The 17,454-nt window shown below is 38.8% G+C and overlaps 1 protein-coding gene across 1 annotated transcript in view; it reads right to left on the bottom strand.

The window, feature by feature from the left end:
- adamts18 (ADAM metallopeptidase with thrombospondin type 1 motif, 18) overlaps positions 1-17,454 on the bottom strand; it is a 63,189-nt gene that overhangs the window by 19,592 nt on the left and 26,143 nt on the right. Inside the window, exons 13-17 of the mRNA XM_014022377.1 lie at positions 9,548-9,720; positions 8,686-8,816; positions 8,363-8,486; positions 7,670-7,914; positions 395-515 (exon numbers count right to left, since the gene is read on the bottom strand). Coding sequence (XP_013877831.1) covers positions 395-515; positions 7,670-7,914; positions 8,363-8,486; positions 8,686-8,816; positions 9,548-9,720 — 794 coding nt within the window. The remainder of the gene's footprint in view (positions 1-394; positions 516-7,669; positions 7,915-8,362; positions 8,487-8,685; positions 8,817-9,547; positions 9,721-17,454) is intronic.

Genomic DNA, 17,454 nt, shown 5'->3' with positions numbered 1-17,454 from the left:
ATATATATACAGTATGTGAGAGACGACAAATTAAAAACCCTGTTGATATACTGACAATTGACATGAGTGGTTTTTTTTTAGAATGAGTGGCTGTCTGAGCTTTATTTTCTAGTCTGCATATCTGTCTACTTATCCTTATAAAAGTGGAAAACGTTGTCATTTTGTCAATTTATATAGCTTTAAAAGACTCAAATTACTAAAGTTAAGGTCATTGAAATTTTAATCCTTGACCAAAGACAACAAGCAACTACTGTACTTCTACGAAGGCAATTTTAACTTTAGTGTCAGACTGTGTTTGTCTTGTGCAAATTCATCAAAACATCATTCCATGTCCAAATGAAATCCAAAGTTTTAGGATCATGTGCAACACACGTTAAGAGAAAAAAAGTCTCACCTCCAGCACATGGAGCGGAGCAGTCGGAGCGCACCACACCCCAGCTGTACTCAGGTTTCCTCTCGGTGCGAGGCAGAGTGTACTCCCACACCACACCCGGGTTCCTTCCCTGGAGAAGGATCTGTCAGCCAAAAACCAGTCAGAATGGTGTCAGCTGCAAGAACAGTATAGAATTTAAAACCTTATTTCATCCTGGGAAAACACACTGACTATTAATACTACAACCAATTTAAAAATGAGTCAAAATGAATTTAAATCTCTTCTATAAATCAAGGAAACAGGCATTAGTGACCACTAATCTGAGCAGAAAATAAATTCTAAATTGATTTGTCACTAAACAAAAAATATGAATCAAATGGGGTACACTACTTAAAGAGAAAAAATATCATCAATCTGTCAGYTACTATACAACAAAAGACTCAGACCTGACTCAGACCCTGAGAGAAACTATGCATGATGATGAAGTTTATTTCAGTTACTCAGGATCACTTGTGTTGCTAGATTGGACAACATGGATCAAGAATCTTTTCAGATTGTTTAATTCCATTTTTAGTGAGGCCAAATTCCCAGACTAACCCAGTGCCTGGTTCATTTTATTCACATAACACAGCACACCTACCACGGGTTGCTTTTTCTGTGTGAGAGATTTATTTGGACATCCATTCAAGCAAAGACTGACGGATGAATGAAAGCAGACCTACCCATTACTGGAGAAGAAATATCATTAAAGCAGCCCCAGGAGAACACATTGTCATGGTTAAAAAAAATAAAAGTTTATTTCAGGTCAATGTACACAGACAGCTCATAGAATGTCATTTTAAACTATTTCAAAATGCATTATTGGATCTTGGTCAGTTCTTGTGWAGTCCATCTGTTTTATTCAGGTTAAGCTGATAAAGATTGTTATCATATATATATGATATATCGGTTCAGTCTTTAACCCAGCCAATACACTCTAATGCCTGCATGAATACTCTTTGAATATTTTTATTCTGTACCAAAGTGCAAAACAAAAAGATGCAAGTATTGACCTCATCAACCATTTGAATGGATTTGCTCAATAGGAATTGTAGAAGCCCACATTGGTGAGTTTCTTAAATGTTGGGGATGTTGTTATTTGTTTATCTGGACTAATTATTTCTTGGTTGCAGAATGAACTGCCCCTCTGGTATAATAAAGCTTACCGTAAAAAACAAGTGTGTGGATTGGTTAGAGCTAAAAATTATATGCATATGAATGGAAGAGTAGTAATTCATGAGAAAACTAACTTTCTCCAATAAAAGTTGTCAGTTAAATTTGGATTTATCTAAGTTAAGATAAAAGTCTAAATATTCAGTTTATCTTGGAGAGAAATGCATTGCCCGATCTGGAATGACTCCTTTTTTTTAATAGCTGAGGTTGTGTGACTGATGTCAGTCTGTCCTAGCTACATTGCAACAGCAGACCACAGAGTGTCTTGGTTTTCACAGCCCAACAGCCACACCACTCATCATGTCAGATGAGATGATGATGAATTACAATGTGGCAGATACAGATATCAGGCTCATGATGTTCTCCCATGGGCTGGCATGACCTTGTCTTGCCAAACCACAAAAATCTAAACTCCAGGGGGGGATAATCCTACTTAGTATCCACCGAGACCTCCGGAAGCAGCCATATGTTATGTCTGATCCCTCCTCGTTCTGCAAACGACGTCTACCCCCACCCCCTTAGCTTCTCCTCTCTACCAGCTGAGCAGCTGTGCACCTTGTCACAGCTTTCACTCACACTCTTCAACATGTTTTTCTTTCAATGTTGCAAATTGAGGAAGGTTCTGGGAGTAATCCATGCACACGTCCTCCCCTCTTTCCCTTTGTCTATCTATCAGAGCATCACTTCAGCCGAATGTGTGAAACGGATGATCTGTGGTTGAAGCACCACGCACGCGCCAATGCTTTCCTCTGCAGTTAAAGTCTCTGGATCCTGGTCTTAACGTCACACGTTGACAAAGTTGAACTGCGACAATCCTAATCTTTTAATCTCCCTCTCCCTCCCCTCACCCTGGCCTTATTTCTGTATCAACCTCTGTCTCCTTTTTGTAATTACAGAACAGACTTACGGAGATTATGCCTGCAACATCTGCAAATCAGCTGCAGAGAATCACTATGCGCTGGACAGATGCATGAGTCAGACTCACAAATAAGCAAATAAAAATCATTCAGTATTATAAAAAAAAGGTTACATTTCACAATATTAAATTTTACTTACAGTTAGCCACAGTTTTGTTTGGCTACAATATCACTGTATTCAAGAAAGTGATAAAGATGAAGCATGACATGTTTTATAAATCACTTAAAATTGGCATGAAGCACAATTAAATGTGTTAAAATTTCCCCATGGAGCAATAAACTGGGTGCACAGGGCTACAGTGTTTATATCAAGGCTGAAACAGGAAATCAATTTGTAAACTGTGATGGATATTTACATGATGTGTGATGGGCAGTTTTAGTTATTGCTTTGCTTCTAATTTTCCTTCCAAGTAACATTAAATCAATCTTTTATTGGAGATTTCCAGATCCTAGTGATGAACTTGCCAATCACAATGCCATCATGAAATGACTGAATGTTGTGTTCCAGCTGTTCTTTGGCTCACCCTGTCCTGTTGAGTGTCCCGCTGTCAACTGGGAACATTTCAGCATTTCTAATAATGCTTACAGTTGTCCCCCTGATCATTTTATTCTGTCACAGTTACYTCACAATGAACTGCAGATACTTTAAAAATTGACATAGAGGTGCCTGGTTATATTACAAAACAGGGAAACAAAATCGGGACCAACTGCGTCTTTGCTACAGTCATACAGTTTGTCTYAGTKCAGGGGYCTGCAACCTTTACAAACAAAAGAGCCACTTCTGCTCCGTGGCTCACTATTTGTTTTTGTTTGTTTGTTTGTTTGTTTGTTTGTTTGTTTGTTTGTTTGTTTGTTTGTTTGTTTGTTTGTTTGTTTGTTTGTGTTTGTTTGTTTGTTTGTTTGTTGTTTTTTTAGAAATTTATTCATTTCATTTGTGACACATATACANCATATACATAACAAAGAACAAAAAACATGCAATCAAAATAAAATTAAAAAAATGAAAGGCAGCAGAAGAATAATAAATCTTATAATATCTGCCCCTTTTTATCCCCAGAATATGTTCAAAATGAAAGGAAATTACAACAAAAATCAAAACAACTGAAAATACACAAAAAACAAAGCTAAACTTAAAACACCAACTCAAACAACATTTGGCATGAATTTACTTAAGCTTCTCCATATTTCTTCAGAATACTAGATTTTATCATTCTCTTCAATATATATAAAGATCTGGCATTTTTTTACCTCATCTTCCATGCTGTTTCACAATTGTAGTGGTCACCCTGGGTGGAATAAACGTTCCACACAATCTTATTCCCTGGATTAAAGTGGATTGCTCCTTCAGGCTCGTACGGAACCAGAGTTTCACAAACATTTCGATTCCCTTAAGATAATAACAGCTCTCTCTTTTAACAAAATTTACTTGAATGTTGGAAGGTAACACACCTTTGTGAGCTCTGTACATTAACAGTAAAATATTATAATCAATCAAATCATAYAATTTCAATTCATAAAACAATATATTCGATGGATGGCTGTAATTTTTTCTAGTAATAATTCTTATAGCTTTTTTCTGCGAAATAAAAATAGGATTTGTGATAGTTTTGCAAGCTTTACCCCAGACTTGTGGAACTAATTAAATGGGTCCAGAGCCACAAGCCTGTATCAACGGGTAGTCTGTGGGCCACTTCAAGTTTGTTGAATGAGGCCTTTCTGGCCAGTAGGGGTGGCATTATAAAACTAAAAATGTGTGGCAAATTTGAAGGTTTATTACTGTATTTATTTTTATATAAATATGAAAATACAGTACATGGCAGCACACTACAGAGGTGAAAAAGAAAATGGAGACAAGTGTCGGGGTGATTTGTGAAGAAGGAAAGCTGCAAGACTGAAAGGGTAAGTTTACAAGATGGTAGTGAGATCTGTTCTGGTTTACAGATGGTGGCACCAACAAAAACATGTACAGTAGAAGTAGCAGATAGTGGACAAAGTATGTTGAACATGAAGCTGCCATGAACTACGAAAAGAGAGGACACAGATGAGATTTATAGATGTGAATAAGGTGGACGTACAGGAGGTTGATGTGACCGAGGAAGAAGCTAGGGATAGAATGAACTGTAGGCAGATGAGCCATTGTGTTGACCCCTTAAGTTGTWAATGTAAAAATGTAAATATTACAARAAGTTTAAACCACAATACAAATGTCCATTTACTAATGTTTTGTGTGATGGGCTAATCAGAAATGTGACATGTGACACCTATTCACATTAGCTGCATTGAGCTAAAAGCAAACTAGCAAAGCAGAGAGAAATCAACTATATAGCTATAAATAATTGTAATACCAAGTTTTGTTCACAAACACGAGATCACAGCTGGTCTTTAGACAACATAAAAAAGACAAAGTATTTCAAATAGCAATTATAACTTATTGGCTGAACTTGGATGCCCACAGACCAAAGCCTCTTGACCAAAATAGCAACATTAGCACTTGTATATTTCCAGACAGCCAGACAAGTGACCACCAAAGCATGTTAGAAATATAACACTGGTATTTTGTTCTGGACTCACGAGCCAATCATTCCTGTGTTAACCACAGTATGTCAGTAGCCCAGGGGACAGAGTGGAGACTAGCTTCTACATGAATATCACTTYGCTGTCTGCTCTTCAGCTGGTTTCCACTTCTGTTTTCACAGCCAGGGCTCAGAGGTCAAGAGAAAATAGATGCTTTTGCTGACAAAGTTATTTGAGAAGAACATCCCCCACATCCCTTTCCAATCACTTAGACCTCGGCATGACTCTGACACTTGTCCAATGTTGGTTTTGCTGTCAGAAGGATACGCCTGCCCAGCATCAATATTATGCTGCCTTACGACAGGTAAGAACTTGCACTCTTCTCCTATGTTCTGGTTTCTAACACACGACTGATTACAAATGTGAATTTAAAAGAAAAGAAAAAAGAAAAAATACTAGCTCATAAATCATTTGCTATAGTGTGCAGAACATCTCACTCCAGGCAACATCTGATTTTCTACTTTTCATTTCTGCCTTGAGAATGGCTGTTTTTGCTTTACAGCACATGGTTGCAACAAAGCAACTCTACAATACATGCAATGCTACAAAGCAACCCTATACATATGGGTTAGAGTGTGTGTAAACATTGCTATCTACTTAAACCTGTCTTCAAATAAACAGTGTTCCTTAGGAAACCAATCTGAAAAGTAACTTTAACTGCCACAATTTGGTCATTTATGTGTTTTTTGCTTGCCTTGCCATACTCCTGAAGTTTAAATAATTGGCCCACAATTTGCAGAAATGCATATTTTTTTATGTTTATTTTCTTTATTTCCCCATCCTCTATCACTACGTTCTCTTGTGTAGGGGTCACCTCGAGTGAAGAAACAAGATTTACTGCCTTGAAGCAGGCCTCGGACAGGCCTGATGAGAGGACAGGAACTCTGTCACAAACTGAACTCTATTTAGGCCATGACAGGTCTTTCCAACCGTGGRAGAGAACCCCWYAGTTCTCTTAATCWGATAATGGACAGAACAATATCTTCTGTTTGTGATTCATTTGTTGTTTAACTAAGAATGTTTATGCATTTGTTAAATCATGATAATGACTGTCACAGGAAAAGTGGAACCACTTCTTTTCTTTTATCATGCCTTAAAGATTTATAATGGTATAAAAAATCACAGAGTCTGATTACAATGTTTTCATTGTGTTTTTATGTAAATCACTGTTTTCATTTTACTGTGAACACAGTAATATAATTGTGGATTTTTCCTGAGAAAAGCTTTCATTTATCTGGACTAACAGAAGGTTCAGAACTGATTATAGAACAGAAATGTTAATTAATCATCATAAATGTTTTGCAGTGATTTCTCTTAGAGTCTATCAAAAGAAAGCTGAAAAGAGGTTATCATATCATGTTGTTGAACAACCACAGAATTTTAACCTTGGGCTGGCGCCGCTTTATCTTTCTTTCTCTGACTTATCTCTAAGCCTGAGGGCGGAACCAAAGTTCGTCCGTTTCTTTTACTAACCCGGACGGCTTTGAGACACACACTCTTCTTCCTGATTCCAACCTAGGAAGACAGCTGGGATTCTCTCCGGAGAAACCTCAGTTTGGCTTTAAGTCTGATCCCATGAGCTAACTAGGGAAGACTTCACAGCCAGGGACCCGGCATGCCTGCTGGTGGTCTCACCCCGAGGCTGAGCCTCTGAGTGCGTTTTTAACTCCCGAGGGGAGATTTTATTTTGGAAGGAGGAACCGGMTATGGCTTGRATTTTTCTGGCTTGGACTGAAAAAAGAYGAAAGTTACCTGGAAAAACACCTGTACGCCAATGACCGGTAAGCGAGCCGACATCAGTTCCCTGACTGATYGGAGGCGAGCCAGCTCCTACTTTAAGAAGCCATCACCAGGTAAAKCTGATGTGTTCGGAGTGACRTGTCATGTGGAACCTGAGCTTAGAAAAGACGTGCAGTTCCGGTTGACCCACACTTTGATAAAAGTAACAATAGTAGTAACATACTAATCTTACTTTCCTCCTTTCCTTGTTCTTAATTTGCCAAAACTTGAGCTAAAAGTGCCAGTAAAATTGTTTGGTTGTTAACATCAGAACTGTCGTTTTTACTGTTCTATATAAGTAATTTGAATTGATGTGAATTGAAATTCGGACGCGGGTTTTATCTCATTTAACTCTTGACGCTTGTTATAGGAATAACCACAATCAAGTGTAGCTTATGATCTGTTCAATTTTGTGTAAATAAATGATTGCATAGTCTTTTATGAATCAACTTGAACTCGTCTGAACGTTCACTTTTTGTGTCACTTTTCACTTCGCACAGTCAAGATATTAACAAGTAATGAGAAATACCTYRGTAAAAGTTTCTTCATAACCTTGTGTATGAGAGATGTGGGAAAAGCTTGATTCACCTTAAGCTCACTCCTACACTTGCTTTCGCCCTGATTTTTACAGCATCAATCCACATCATCCCTCACACCTGTAACAGTTCAACAACTCTTGCTCTCTATAGAACATAAACCTATTTTTACATCTTACTCTAATCCAATCTGAGCTTAAATAAAATCTTTCAGCAGCTCTGAGGTCCTGTCACTATCAATCACCGTAAATGAACGTCACCCAGCAGCAGCGGCTTACTTCAAACACCAGAGTCTCATTAGTCGGTCCAGCAGCATACAGGCTCTCTGGCTTGTTGAAAGAGCGCTGGTAGTCGAACATAGTGCCACCAAAGGAAAACTTCCCTGGCCAGTCCACAGTCCAGTCTCCAGTTAGGTAGTACTTCCTCTTTGGAGATCGGACGGCCAGGTAGCTGTTAGACACCTCCATTTCCTGGACATGAATGCTCCTAGCCCCAGCTGGAACTGTCACCATGGTGTAATATTCTGTTAATAAAAGAGGGAAAAAAATATTACGGTTATTATGGCATATTTACATTCTAGTAGCTCCTTGGGTCTCATGTTTCATCCTACTACAATAAAACAGATTTTCATTCTTCTCTTCTATGTTGAGTCAGCTCATTATCGAAAGGATTTAAATGCTTGTGCCTCCATATACTCCAACCGAACTGCCGAAATCATCTCTCATTGTCGCAGKTGCATGACAAAAGTTCTCATTMTGTTCATAGCTTCTTCCACCCCTTCTTGTCACAACCAGCTGGGAGAATTTTTTTAACCCCCTTGGCATAAAAAATTATCTGATTGGCTAGAGGTTTGTGGATGTTGTTTGTTGACAGCTTGGCTTCGGGTGGTGGGCCCTTAGCTCTTCTTTGTTATGCAGGTCTACGTAGAGTTTGCTTCATCACACCAAAACTGCAAGCTAAGAGAAACTTACCATTAGCCCGATGCTGAAGGGTGTATTGGCCCTTGAAAAACTTGCAAGTTGAGTTGTCTCCCTTACAGACCCCACAGGCATCCAGAGAGACCTTGGACCCCAGTATCTGATCACATCCCACAGCCTAAACATAAACCCACAAAAAACAAGTCATGTCAAAAAGGTAGATATAGCTATGATAACGATAAGATCCAGCTATTTATGTAAAATAAACAAGTGTGCTGTGTGTTTCAATCAATCTGTTTGTGTGTTTCTGAACAAAATGAATTATTTAAAGGTTCAACRTGGAAGCAAGCCAAAATAAATCAGATTAGGCAATGTACCTCACACACTCCATCAATGCAGACATCTCCTTTGTGGTCGGAGCAGGAGGTGCCGTCTTTAACTTTGCTGGACATGGCAAAGAAGAAATCAAAGTCTTCTGCAATGCAGTACAGCTTACAGATGTCTTCRTCTGCACAGAGAAGAAATCTAGTTGTTCATGCTTCAAACTACTTCTGTGGTCTGGGCAATTAAAGGTTACAGAAGCTACTACACTTCAAACTATTTCACACTGCATATGTCAAAAAACATTCTGCTGGAAATRACAGGAACTGGCTTTAAAAAAATCACCTACATGTACTCACATGGGGACATAATGCTTCTTTGTTTTATTTTTCTAATATCAGCTCAGTTATCATTGAAAAACCTTTTTAAAACAAAACAAATTATGGTGAAGATGATTTGGCCCAGAGTCCCATAAAGCAGTTCAGAATCTGCTCCTTTCTACATCAGCCTCCATTCATCAGCAACTTAAACAGGCCCAGGACAACAGCCAAACATGCCGCTTTTCCTCATTGCTCGCTCTCTATCTCCTAACAAAGCTGGCCCACAGGCTTCCTCTTTTAAATTCATTCCTGTTCTGTCTGAGGGTACAGGTGGCTACATGTTTCCCATGCACATTATCCACAGCTATAGTTTCCTCCAGATTGTTGGCTCTAATCTTTGCAACAATAAACAGAGTTTGGGATTATAGAAACACTCCATAAAAAAGATTTTGACAGTAAACTTTAAGATGAGAAACAAAAAAATGTGTTCTTTGAAAGTTACTGTATATTTGCCAGTTCTGTGAACTTAAAGCAATTAGAACAATGTGCCAAAAACACAGTAACATTTTGTATGTCTTTAAGCAACTGATAACTTTACCATCAACTGTGGTGTAAGGCTTCCACTTGTAGTACCAACCCCTGAAGGGCTTGCTGTTGTACTCAGCACACTGTTGGGCCCGGAAGTCTATGGCACTTTGAGGGCATGACCGGGTATTACACAGCTGGTTGTTGCGACTTGAGCCTGGGCAAAATTTACCATTGTTCTGCGGCCTGGATGGAAAACAAGCAAACAAAACAAAACTGATTATTACATTTTAAACATAGACATTAATATTTCAATAGCATCAACATGAAAATCTAAAACTCTGTGATGCAATAAATGATTGTGAAGGTGGTGTACCATTAAAAGCTGTGTTATTGGAGTCAATTAGGCCCTAAGGGTCCCCTGAAACAAATTGGCTCTAGGTGAGGGGGCCTAACAAAACACAATACAACAACCCTACTGTTGGTGATTACAAGAGCAAGACAAAGTAACACCTTGCCCAATGGAGAAAACTATGAGTCTGGGAMAAGGTGTAAGGAGGAATTTGCTGAGAATCTCTGACTTCTGTTTGAAAGGTATATGTTCCAAAACAAAGCCTTATCTGTAAAAAGAGTCATTTATATTCGGTTGCAAATGTCAGCACATTCACTCAACATCAGAGATCTTTGACATTTTTCAGTTTGTGACCCCATGTTGTTAAGAAAAACATGCCTGAATTTAACGTGTAAGATAGAGTGTTTATGTTTGTTATTCACAAAAATCTCACTAAAGAAGCCACTGTTTTAATGGCCATCTAAGCTAACTGGCTTTCTTTATCTACAGGATTGAAACTTACATGAGAGCAGAATGAAGCTTGACTGTGTCACCAAAATGATAAAAGGAATTACCGTCTGTTAGACAAGAGGAAGGAGTCTTTTAACAAACACTGGGATGTCATGCAAGACTTCCCAGGCTTTTTAAACTCATGCCAGACATTCCAAAGAACCACCAACAGAGAAAATTGAGTTTAGGTGTTTACTAGAGAGGCTTGCACATGCACATAAACATGCACTCTGCCCGGGGAGCCATACTGTGTCTAATAAAAAAGTTCAATGTTAACATAAAGACAAACAACTGGCTAACACAAATCTGTAAAAGATACAAGGGGAAAAGAACAACTTGTGGTGTATTTCTTTCTAATTTGCTGCAGCAGTGTTGAAAGTCCTTGTGTGAAATAAATGCCAACAACACTGTGAAGCAAATATTCAGGCTGACCTGCTAAACTGCATTTTACATCAATTCTGCTGTTCATTGACTCCATTCAGACCTGGACTCAATCACACAATGACTTGGCTGCCAAGAGTGATAAAGCTCCATTCAAGGTGTGTGTGTGTATGTGTGTGTGTGTCCTTGTTTTTCCTACATTGTGGGGCCCAGTTTTAAGGAAAACGCAGCCTCGTGGGGTCCGGGTGCTCCTTGTGGGCAACTTCAGAGGCTGATTTTGGGTGTGAGGGTTGGGTTTAGGACCAAGGTGTGAATTAAGTGTATGCTAGATTTAGGGTCAGGTAGGTACCTGTGAGGTTAGCTTTTGGGTTTTTGGTCAGGGTTAGGAAATAAAATTACCAAAAAAATGAATGGAAGTCAATGGGCGGGCCCCACAAGTATATAAAAACAAGTTTGTGTGTGTGTGTGTGTTTGTGTATGTCAGTGAGTCAATCTGCTCTGTGCTGATCTTGCTTCCCTTTGGTGAGAGGGGAAGTTTGGCCCTGGTTTTCATGGTCCTGATCCTATTAAGACTTTGCCGCACACAAACACAGCCCATATGGTAAGGTGCTTACAGCAGGTCAGTGGGGGACTGCTCCATATACTCCATCAGTCAAGTCGTCCTCATCAGTGCACAGAAAATGTCCATTTTCTTTAAGGAAGGCCTTTTGCTAAGTCTCTCCACACTTATTTCTGCCTCCTTTCTTCAAAAACCATTTTCTGTCCTCCTTTGACTACCCAGTGTCTTTAAAAATGAATAACAACAGGACCAAAAGTGGATCTGACAAGCTTTCAGTGTGCAAACCTTATGACCCTTAGGGTGCTTAAACATCCCAGCAGCCTGGTAAATCTGCCAGTGACAGAAACGGAAACTCCTGTAGGTCAGGGGTCATCGTGTCTGCTCTTGTCCTCTTTGTGACTCACCTGCTCCCACCGTGTCCCCCTCAGGATTTCCCACCATGCATTATACTCTTGCAAAGAGCTTCACATTCCTCTTTTGTACTGCTGGTATGAGAACAGCAATGCTATTGAACACCTAATAGGAAACTGTACTAAATAAGGGTCTGCATAAGAACCTGATTAAAGGGTTTGGCAAAATGTGTTACCAAGAGAGCTAGATCATTCAAGGAATTTTTAGTGGCAAATAGCTTGCTCACATTTTATCTGGCAGGTGGTCTATAAAAAAGAAAGGGAAAGTGTAGAGAGAGGTAGGGGAAGTGTGAAGATTCTTTCAATTTCTGAACCTCATTCTATAATGTGAAAATCATAAAATATGAAATTTAAAGTTTTTTGGGAGGACAGGCTCTGCTGTCCATAGAGTTCAGTTTTAGTGTTAAATATGAAAAAAATCATCTTTAGCCCTGATATTCTGCTTGAATTGAATCCATAAGCACCTTGCCAAAACATTAACATTCAGTTTAATGGCGAATCCAGACCAATCATTGCAGCTTCTGTTTATTGTCCATTTCATTCAGAGCAGCCACCTCCATCACATGAGTTTGTGGCAATAGAAGATTATTCTAAATAATAAGGGCCTTCCAGTACTAATTGGTTAAATGGAGTGAATTTATATAGTGTTTTACCAAGTCCCATCAGAGTAAAATGGGCAAATGATATGCTTGACCCATTTAGAGCTTGTAGTCCAGATGACATTTTTCCAGTTCTCCTTCAAAGAGAATTGCTTCTGGGCTCAATAACTAGAATATACCTTGACTGTCTAGTGAATGGCTATGTACCATTTGGGGGGAGGACAGCAGGGATTGTCTTTCTGCCCAAACCTCTAAAGCCAACATTTAGAGAAATAAAACCTTTCAGACCCATCATCTTAACAAATTTCTTAACTGTTCTTTCTTGCTGAAAGGAATGAAGTGGTTTATATATTGACATGTAAGGGATGGTATTTCAATGCYATTACCTTTAAGTCCTAAACAGCATGCATATCAGCAGGTCTTTCTACAGGAACAGCCTTACTTGATGTTTTGCGAATAGAACACAGTCTGGCACATAGACAATTTGTGCTTGGCTGCTTCTTGGACATACAGKGGGTATTTGACAGTGTACCTGTAGAATCTATGGAGAGCACACAGTATCATTTATTTAACTAGGAAAATAACGACAGCAGCATAAAAACAAAACAAATTCAAAATACAAAACTAGATACACAAAACTAAGAGGCATCACATACCTAAACTAGAGGGCAGTTACAGGAGCCAAGTGATCGGATGTCTCTGTCCATTAAAATTGATCTGAGTTGTCCAAAGGTAACTAGAGACAATAAATTTAAATCCTTAGGCGTATCATTCCAGGTGGCAGGAATGGAAAAACCTAGTACAAAGGAGACTAACCATAGTATCCAGATGGTGCTGGGAGCAGGAACTTTCTGTCAATCCAAACAAGACAGAATTGTTTCTTTTTGCTCATTAGAAGTCAAGGAAGGGTTACTCACCTCCAAAGTTGGAGGGAGTAGAACTCTTCTTGTCAGAGTCGGTTAAATCTTTGGGTGTTTATCTGGACATTAAAAATAACTGAAACATTTGTAAATTAAAAGTGTAAGAAGGCAGCAATGTGACTACACCAGTGCTGAAGRATTGCAGGTAGTTGCTGGGGAGCTACCCCAAAGGTTATCAGATAGATCTACATGGCTATTGTCCACCCCATGATTTATTTATTATTTTATTTTTTTATTAACCTTTATTTAACCAGACAAATATCTGGCTTGGGAGTGTGCCAAAGCAGTCAACCAACTGGGGAGAGATAACAGTGTTACTGTTAAATGGATACCAGGAAATTCAAAGGACCAGAGCCTGTTGTAGGTACTTCAACAAAAGCCTGTAGGACTGCCCWACAGGCCTGGATCAGACGTCAACACTCAAACCGCTTGAGGGAGCTGATGGAATGTAGACAGGCACGGGAACTGATTAACGGCACAAATCTAAGGTTTGGGAAAGCTCTTACTGCCCTGACAAGGACAAGTCTAAGTACACTGGTTGGAGTCCTAACTGGGCAYAATCTGCTCAACYGCCAYAAAATGGTGATGGKACTCCAWGAMAATGGTCTGTGTGATRCCTGYGGCATTGAATYAGAGACCTCTTTGCACTACTTAGGTCACTGCCTGGCTCTGAGTGGTCAAAGGAAAACAATTMTTGAGGAGCCCTTTATGGGTCCCGAGAAGCTCAGAACACTGACTGTTTCTAACCTTRTGTCCTTCATCCGAGGGACAAGAAGGTTCAAATAAAGATTTTGGGGAGAGCAATGGGCCCACTTAGGAGGCCCCCGCTCACAAAGATTTTATATCTATCCCCAACCATAACCATAACCAGGCAAATACAACTACAGTGAGAGAGTACAGATACTTACTAGGTGTTTTTGCAACTGCATCTCAAGTCGAGATATATGCAGACCACCAGTGTATGTCCACATCTCTCACATACCTTCAGTGTACACAGAAGAAAATATCCATGTGTGTGGCATTGAATTAGAGACCTCTTTGCACTACATAGGCCATCTGYATCTGTTTGCTCTGATCAACTGATCACATATCAAAAAGCTCCTTCGGACATATACCTGAATTTTGATCCTCATAAGTTTAATTGCATGAGAACCTTTGCACAAAGGAGGTGGCTTTATTTATATTCTTACAGCCTGCTGGCTCTGAGACAAATTAATTTGAATTTGCAGTTTTTTTTTTTTTTTTTTTTTTTTTTTTTTTTTTTTCTGCGACACTGCCCTTAGGATGGAAAATCCATCCTTAGGGGATGGAAAATCCATGCAAAGGACAACCTCCAACTTGACATGTCTGCAATCACTTGATCCCTGTGCTCTGCAGGATGATACAATAAATTTAGCCCACATTAACTGAAACAGAATATATTACTTTAAAATGTAGCCTCATTTTTAAATAATGCTATTACATTCTTTCTATTTTTTAGGAGTTGAGAACCTGGTGTAGAYGCTTTTATTTTTTTATGTATTTATCTAAATCTTTCTCCAAATGCAGCCTGCATTAGCCTACAATATTTGCATGTTGGCAGTATTCATAATTAATGTGATTGTGTTTTTTTTCTTTTAAATCTTTAAAACATTTAAAATGAGATCTTTCTTCTCTGCACTGGTCAATCACCTCTGCTGTCCTGAGCGCTGGACAGCAGCTGCAGGCAGTAYGGAAGGAGATCTGTAAATTGTGAAGTTTGATTTGGTTGACAAATTATTWAAAWAAAWTTAAGTCGGTGTAAAGGTATAACATTGACATTCAAGATAACAAAAAAGGCAGTTGAACAAATAAAATTAAACTAATAAAATGCCTTTTTTGTCAAGGCTAAAAAATCATGCAGCTCTAAAGCAGTGGGTTTTAGACCTATGTATGTTAAAAAAACATAAAAAACTCTCCTTGTACATCTGAATTTTGTTGTGTCTGATTTTTCTTCAGTGACACTCGCCAAGTCCTCATTTCAATAGGGTGGTTCTCACCACCGCTGCATCTGCATGATCTCAACATGCAGTTTTAGTAAATCACACACAATATGCCCACTTTTAACACGGAYCATTTTTTATTTGCTCATGGAATTTAGTAATGGTTTTCTGTYGTCTTGATAAATCAAGGCCTGAGTGTTTCTAACCTTGTGTCCTTCACCCGAGGAACAGAAAGGTTTGATTAAAACTTAGTGTCCTTTTGGGGAGAGCARTGGACCTATTTATGAGGCTCCCCACTCATATGGGTTCTTTATCTTTACCTTACCAAAATATGTGTAGAGATTACCTGCACTCTGTGAATGTCATGATTCAAGGACTTAAAGTGACTCCAGTCCTGCTAAGATCTGATTAAAAACTGAGAATTTTGTGAATGAATGTTTGGGATTGAGGATAGTATTGGAGGGAAAATATGTTGAATCAAATGCTGTAGTCCAGTTGTATTGTCTTTATTTCAGAGCTATGAGGAGTAAGGGCCAACACATCTTTCAAATGTTAACTCTCGACTATCTACTGAACTAAATATGTACTGTATGCTTCACCTTCTACTGGTCTACATTTTGTCCCACTCACTTTAAAACTAACCGTTTAGAAGCTTCAATCTTTCAGCAGCTGCTCCCACAAAGTCCTGTTTAGTTTCGTTTACAGGAATGATAAATGAACTTGACAGCTAACCTGGTTTAAAATGCTCTGTGGCCCTTTTCGGTCTGCCAGTCATGGTGTATAATGTGTATCATATGAGGGCCCGCCTGCCCCTTTGATCCTTCATGTGGATTAGGAGACGAGTCGACTGAGACGGGCTGAGCAGAGTGTCTGCCTCTGTGTTAACTAAGCAATGATGAAGCTAGTGAAGTACAGAAGACAATGTGGTAAAAAAGGCCATAAATTTCAGAGCACACATTTTAATTAGTCAATGGAAAAAAAAGACAGAAATGAGGCAAAAGGAAAAAAAGATTACATTTGATGAGAATTTACAAGAACTTGGAGATGAAATGAATAAAACATGAAACAGACTAAAATAACTCCTCTTAATATATTTCTAAAAATACAGTTATTATACTTAAAGTTACTGAAAGACCATTAAACAGAAACTGTCTGAAAATACTGAAATATGCAAATAGCCCTAAGCTGAAACAAAACAAGCACACCAACAAGTTAGTGCTAAAAATGCAGGCCTTTATAGTCTGTGGAAGGTCATTAACAAGCCGAGTTTGACAAGAAAAAAGTGCAATCATGAACTTAACGCCTACTCAAAACATTTTGTCAAATGTAAAAGAGCAACACGGGATCACCTGGACCCCTGAAACTTTCTTTCCCAAAACAGGTATAGTAAACCTCATAATGTTTTTACTGTAGCCTACTGATAGCTTTGCTTTCGTAGCATCCTTCATACAGTGTTCTATTGCATATACACTGTATGTCATTATGTAGTCCTTTCAAAAGRTATGAACAAAAAATGTGGCCCCTTCCATCATTTGCCCATCCCTGAACTACTTAAGTCTCTAAATATTTATTTTAGACTACCGATAGCTGTTTTAAACATTTTACCTTCAAAGAGAATACTTTAAAGCCTATCTGAACATTGCAGATTCCTAAAGTATAATGACCCCTGTGGGGCTAGTTTTGGACTATAGATTATACGAAAGGAGTAGAAGAAGGAATGATATGGCATGAACGCTTAGGAAGTCGTTAATTTTCTCTAAATATCCCTTTGTGGGCAGCCCAATGATTTTTTATTAAATTTAAGCACCTAAAACCATCAGAGGTAGCTAATTACCTCCAGACAGTTAATAAACTTTAGTACTAGATGTTCACACTGAATTACCAGAACAACTTTGCACAGCCATGAATTAAATGAAGAAAAATTAAGATCATAAAACAGCTCATACTGTAAATCTGAGTGTTCTTTGAAAAAAGGGTGTTGTGGGTCTCATTGTGCAACATAAAATTAAAGCTGAGATTTTTCCACATGCATGTAACAATGTGCATGGAGCTCATTGCTAACACCAGGAAATAGACTGAGGGATGTGGGTCTTTCCATTTGGGTGAAAATATGCTTGTGTAAGTGAACAGCTGTAGTGGACATTTACTGACTGTCTTGCCAACTTCAGACTAAAGAAGATGCTGTTTGGTGATTTTGCTGGTTTGAAGCACGGAGAGAAGTAGTCTGTCTGCCTGGGCTGTCATCCTGACAGATGAGAGCGGTTATCAGTGTGTGTGTGTGTGTGTGTGTGTGTGTGTGTGTGTGTGTG

This window comes from Austrofundulus limnaeus, unplaced genomic scaffold (genome assembly GCF_001266775.1).
Source record: "Austrofundulus limnaeus strain Quisiro unplaced genomic scaffold, Austrofundulus_limnaeus-1.0 Scaffold327, whole genome shotgun sequence".
Taxonomy (NCBI): domain Eukaryota; kingdom Metazoa; phylum Chordata; class Actinopteri; order Cyprinodontiformes; family Rivulidae; genus Austrofundulus; species Austrofundulus limnaeus.
The sequence above is the reverse complement of the archived record's forward strand: the minus strand, read 5'-3'. Positions and strand labels throughout refer to the sequence as shown.